The sequence below is a fragment of the Melanerpes formicivorus genome, unplaced genomic scaffold (genome assembly GCF_026170545.1).
Source record: "Melanerpes formicivorus ecotype bairdi unplaced genomic scaffold, bMelFor1.0.p_v2 SCAF_95, whole genome shotgun sequence".
Classification (NCBI taxonomy): Eukaryota; Metazoa; Chordata; class Aves; order Piciformes; family Picidae; genus Melanerpes; species Melanerpes formicivorus.
The window spans coordinates 1,506,653-1,512,652 of NW_027142447.1; the positions used below are offsets into that span (position 1 = coordinate 1,506,653).

General features: G+C 49.6%; 1 protein-coding gene across 2 annotated transcripts in view; it reads left to right on the plus strand.

The window, feature by feature from the left end:
- The window catches only part of GSK3B (glycogen synthase kinase 3 beta), a 198,187-nt gene extending 195,733 nt beyond the window's left edge, over positions 1-2,454 (plus strand). For both annotated transcript variants that reach the window (XM_068165938.1, XM_068165939.1), the window contains one exon: positions 2,005-2,454. In XM_068165938.1, the coding sequence (XP_068022039.1) occupies positions 2,005-2,072 (68 nt within the window). In that variant the 3' untranslated portion in view covers positions 2,073-2,454. The remainder of the gene's footprint in view (positions 1-2,004) is intronic.
- Positions 2,455-6,000: the final 3,546 nt, after the last annotated feature.

Below are 6,000 nucleotides of genomic sequence, written 5' to 3' on the forward strand. Positions count from 1 at the left end.
CCGTGGAGGTTGTGGAATCCCTGTCCCTGGAGGTGTTTCAAAGACACAGAGATGTGGTGCTGAGGCACATGGTTTGGCAGCAGCCTCTCTAGAGTTAGATAATGGTTGGGCTTCATCTTCAAGTTCTTTTCCAACCAAAGTGATTCTATGATCCTGTGACTTGACTCTGTGGAGCACTGCTCCTCCCAGAGAAGAGAAGGTGGTGTAGGCTGTTTGCTGTAGAGACTTGATCCTCTAACTATTGTCATATGCTTGCCTAAACCTTGTTTACTGGCTTCAGGCCTTGACACTAATCTGCTTCAGCAGTTCAGAGGGTGGTAGATCCAACTTTGGCTGAGCAACACAGAAGGAAGCAGTAGACTTGAAAGACGTTTTCTGAGGCAAGAAGTGCCTGAATTCCACATTAACACCCAGGCTGCTTCTGCCAGGGAAGCAGAGGTGTGGCCTGCACTGTCTGCGCTCACTCGCACGATCAGCAGGCAGCTCTGTTAGGAGAAGGCCTCACAGGACACCCCAGCACCAAACCTTGGAGCGGCCACACATCCTTGATGCATTAGCTGCTGCGAGGCTAGTCTGCCCTGTCTTGCAGTTCAGAGTTACTGGAATGCAACACGGGCAACACAGCACTTGTGGGGGCAATGTTATGTCCTGCAGAACCTTCTAGAGCCTATGTGGGCATTGGCACATGGGTCCACAACTCTCATCCTGTCCCCAAAATGAGCTGCTCCACCTGCAACCCCTGAAGTCAGACATAGAATAGAATAGAATTAACCAGCTTAGAAAAGACCTTCAAGATCATCCAAGTCCAACCTATCACCCAACACCATCTGATCAACTAAACCATGGCACCAAGCACCCCATCCAGTCTCTTCCTGAACACCTCCAGGGATGGTGACTCCACCACCTCCCTGGGCAGCACATTCCAATGGCCAATCTCTCTTCCTGTGAAGAACTTCCTCCTAACATCCAGCCTAAACCTCCCCTGGCACATCTTGAGACTGTGTCCTCTTGTTCTGGTGCTGGTTGCCTGGGAGAAGAGACCAACCCCCACCTGGCCACCTGGGCACACTGCTGGCTCGTGTGCAGCCTACTGTCAACCAGCACCCCCCAGGTCCCTTTCTGCCTGGCTGCTCTCCAGCCACTCTGACCCCAGCCTGTTACACTGCATGGGGTTGCTGTGGCCAATGTATCGTAGTATCATTCAGGGTTGGAAGGGACCACAAGGATCGTCTAGTTCCAACCCCCCTGCCATGGGCAGGGACACCCCTGCATTTGGATGTGTTCTAGTCATATGAGGTCTGTGGTGACAGGTTAGACTTGATGATCTTTGAGGTCTCTTCCAACCTTAGTGATACTGATACTAATCTCATGGCCTTGGACTCTGCCCATCTGTCCAGCCTGTCAAGGTCCCTCTGCAGAGCTCTCCTACCCTCTAACAGATCAACTCCTGCCCCCAGCTTGGTGTCCTCTGCAAACTTAGTATCATTCAGGGTTGGAAGGGACCACAAGGATCATCTAGTTCCAACCCCCCTGCCATGGGCAGGGACACCCCACACTAGGTCAGCCTGGCCACAGCCTCATCCAGCCTGGCCTTAAACACCTCCAGGGATGGGGCCTCAACCACCTCCCTAGACAAACCATTCCAGGGCTTCACCACTCTCAACTTACTGATGCTGGACTCAATGCCCTCCTCCAGCTCATCGATAAAGATATCAAAGAGCATGGGGCCCAGCACTGATCCCTGGGGCTGATAGCTGGAGAATATCCTGACTGAAAGAGCACTTTGGTGGGAGCTGGGGGTTTTCCAGTGCAGAGAATGCCGTAGCTGCTGTGCCATGTGTGTCTGTATCTTGGAGGTAATGCTGGTTGTTGTTTTTTTTCTCCCCTCTCCCTCCCTTCTCTTCTCTCTTCCCTTCCCCTTCCCCTCCCTTCTCTTCTCTCTTCCCTTCCCCTTCCCCTCCCTTCTCTTCTCTCTTCCCTTCCTTCTCGCCTTGTCGTTTGCAGACGTTAACGCGGGAGAACGAGTTCAGACCAATAGTGTAGCTACAGCATCAGCCTCCAACTCCACCTGAACCGGTACCAAGCAGCCAGCTGCACGGGAGAGGAAAACAAAAACAAAAACAAAAAAATATAAATAAATTAAACAAAAAACAAAACAAAACAAAAACAAAAGAAACAAAAAAAAAATCACCAGTAATTTTTGAGTTCTTGCTCAGCCACAACTGCTCACATTTGGAAAGCAAATTGAAAAGAGGAGAAACACAAAAAAAACCAAAACCAAAACCCCAAACCAAACAAAACAAAACAAAACAAACAAAAAAAAATGACCCAACAAACCAACCAACCCTCTTCAGTTCAGTGTTCCATTTTTTTTATTGATGACGATGCTGATGATGATTGATGATTATTGTCGTTCTTATTTAACCTTGTAAAATATCTATAAATACAAAACCAGTTTCATTGTATCCTCACTCTGCAGGGTGGGCCGGGAGGGGGTGGGGGGGGGTGTGGAGGGGCAGGGGGGACTTTAGGTTGGGGGAGAGGGGGGGAAAGGGGGAGGGAGAAGGGAGGGGAAAAGGGGGAGGAGGAGGGAATGTGGAGCAATACAACGAACCAATGTCTGTCCCCCTCGACAATCTCTTCATCTTGGAAGTTGGCTGTTGTGTACTTCAGAACCAGGATTCTAGCCTCATGTCCCCCACCACCTCCCTCTCTCCTTCCCTTCCTCCCTCTCTCCTTCCCTTCCTTCCTCCCTCCCTCCCTTCTTCCCTCCCTCCCTCCCTTCTTCCCTCCCTCCCTTCTTCCCTCCCTCCCTTCTTCCCTCCCTCCCTTCCTTCCTCCTTCCCTCTCTCCCTCCCTCCTTCCCTTCCTCCTTCCCTCCCTCCCTCCCTCCTTCCCTCCCTCCCTCCCTCCTTCCCTCCCTCCCTCCTTCCCTCCCTCTCTCCCTCCCCCAACAGAAAGAAGGAAAAAACCCCACAAAACCCCCAAACCTCTTTTTTTTTCTCTCCCCTCTTTTATTATTATTTTGGGGGGGGAGGGGGGGTCTTGGTTGTTTTTGTTGTGTTTGTTGTTTTGGGGTTGTTTTTGTTTTGTTTGGTTTTGGTTGGTTGGTGTTTTTTTTACCATTTTATTTTGAAGTGAAGTTTTGGACTTTGCTGTAGTGCAGAGCTTGAATTTGGTCGGGAGCTTAGCCAAGGGGTCGTTGGGCAGAGCTCAGCGTTTCTCTCCTCAGTGAATCCCTACCCCCCCACCCCGGGGCTGGCTGAAGAACTGCCCCGAGGTGGGGGGAGCAGGCAGCATGGTAGGAAAATAGGGCTGCCCGTGGGGTTGGGTGGGGGGGAGGGGTTGCCACGTGTCTAAGGCTTGAACTGCTAGTGGAAGCCTGTCGTTGTAAAAGAATCCGTGCTAGCGATGAAGAAAGCTGCAGCCTCGCTGTGGGAGAAGCCTCACCCGGGTGGGCTCTGTATAATATAATACACACACATGCATGAACACAAGCAGCTGGCTTTACTCAAGCAGCTCCTCCCATCTTCAGCAGAGAAGAGCAGATGAACAAAGTCCTCAGAGGGGGCGAGGACCCAAGCAGGGATGCTACAGGACTTTTGGGGGAAGCGGCCACTGAAATCTTGGCTCTGTGGTGGGGTTGTTTTCCTTGGGGGTTTTTTGTTGCCGTTTGTTTCTTTCTGGGGTTCCCCCCCCCCCCCCCGCCCCACACCCAGGCTGTAGATTGGAGCAGGCTTTCCTGTTGCCCAAGGTGCAGAGAGGGAGAGGACACGGGGGGGGGTGGGTTTATAATGTGAACTGTAACAAGTCTGCTTGGTTTGTTTTGTACCGTGTTCATTTCCCTTTTCAACTGCAGTTTTAACTTGCAGGACGCCACCTTCTCCAGCAGCCCTGAGCTTTAAACCTGTGTTTAGTTTCCCCTTTTTTGCCTTTCCTGGGTTTATTTGGTTTTTTAACCTCTTGCTTTTGTTCTTTCTGATTCTTTTTTTTTTTTACTTCTATTTATTGCTGCCACGTTGCCATTATGGTTTGGTTTTGTTTTGGGTTTTTTCCCATTGTTAGAACGTGAATAAACTGCAGATCCAAGTGCTCTCGCCAGTGCTCCGTACCTGCTGGCCCGTAGGCAGGCTGGCTCTACCTGAGCATGTGTGTGTGTATATATTATATAAATACATACCTGGATACATAGATGCTACGCTGCTGCTTTTCATTTTGTCTACGGTCTCAGAACAGTCTGACTGAAGCGTGAGGTGAATGCTTGTGTTCCATTTCCTCTGTTCAGGGCCCAGGTTCCCTCCCTCCCCGCCGCGGGGCGCGATGCGAGCGTCCGCGTCTCTCTTCCTAAAGTCAAAGCAATATTCCTCGGGAAAGGGGCAGGCGAGCGGCCGGCGGCAGCCACGGCGTAGGAGCGAGACCCCTGGGACCCCATCTTTGGCGTAGGTTTGTGGTTGGTGTCCACTTTGGCCTTATCCTCCTTCAGAGAAACTGTAGTCACCTTTGGTGCTTACCAAGCCGTTGTTCAGCCTGCGGATCTCGGAGGCAAGCGGTTGCTTTTCGGAAGCACGGGGCCCTCGGTGTGGCCCAGGGCTAGCCAGCAGTAGCAGCTTTGGGGAGCTCGCCTGCCGCAGGGCTGGCAGGGCTGTGCTGACGAGCTTGGTGCGTTTCCTCTTGTACCTTCTGTGCTGTTCACCTGGGAGTTTTAGAGAAACTCTCTTAGCAGCCCCAGAGCTGATAGAAGCCCTACCCTCCCCCTCCTGCCCGACACACAGCAAATTTTGGGGAGGCAGGAGCTGTTTCAAGAGGTGAGCGACTGCCTGCCGTGAAACCAATAAGCCCTCATGTCATACCCCTCAGAGATCTGCTGTCGAGCACACAGGGAGGGGAAGGGAAAGAAAAAAGCCTTTAAAAGCTTTTAGCTGTCCTTAACTTCTGGCTGGCTGCCAAGGAAAGCACACCCACATGTAGAAGGGGAAGGCTTTCCAGAGCCTTACATGCCACTTAACGGAAAGGGCTGAAGAGCATCGTAAGACGAGAGCTCGGTAGTCTGTGTCCGGGAAGGTAAGTGCCAGGGCTTGGCTGAGCCGGGGATCACCATGCAGGCAGGAGACTCAAAAAGTAGGACAGTGGCAGGGTAGGGATCCCCTGTGCCAGTGAGGCTGCTGAAGCATGGGCCACAGACCCTGTTAACTTGGGGGCAGTAGATTACCAAGTCTTTCATAAAAACAATGCAGGAAATTCGCTGCTCGTGGCAGGAAGTGTGGCTCTGCCCTTCCCTTGCCCTGTGCTGGTTGAGGCTGCTGGAGGGGAGTTCAGAGCTTTTCTCTCTGGTGTTGTGACTGTGCTGGCGTCTCTCTCTGTCTTGTGTGTGTGTGTGTGTGTGTGTGTGTGTGTTAGGCTGGGGGGAGGGTCGGGGGGTCCCTCTGGTTTTAGTTCTTTAATACGTTTGGGTTGAGGTTTTTACCTTTTTTATTAAGTTTTTAATTTATTTCTGTTTGGGGGTTTCTTTGTGCTTCTTGCCCTTTTTTGTTTTTTCTTACTTTTTTTTCCCTTTTTTCCTTTTTCTTCCTTTTTCCTTTTTTCCTCCTTTTTTTTTTCCCTTTTTTCCTTTTCCTTTTTCCTTTTCTCCTTTTTCCTTTTTTCCTTTTCCTTTTTTCCCTTCTTTTTATTTTTTCCTTTTTTTACTTTTTTCTTTTTCCTTTTTTTCTTTTTCCTTTTTTCCTTTTTCTTTTATTTTTCCTCTTTTTTTCCTTTTTCTTCCTTTTTCCTTTTTCCTTTTTTCCTTTTTCCTTTTTTCCCTTCTTTTTATTTATTTTTTCCTTTTTTTACTTTTTTCTTTTTCCTTCTTTTTTCCTTTTTCCTTTTTTCCTTTCTTTTCCCTTTTTCCTTTTTCTTCCTTTTTCCTTTTTCTTCCTTTTTCCTTTTTCTTCCTTTTTCCTTTTTCTTCCTTTTTCCTTTTTCTTCCTTTTTCCTTTTTCTTCCTTTTTCCTTTTTCTTCCT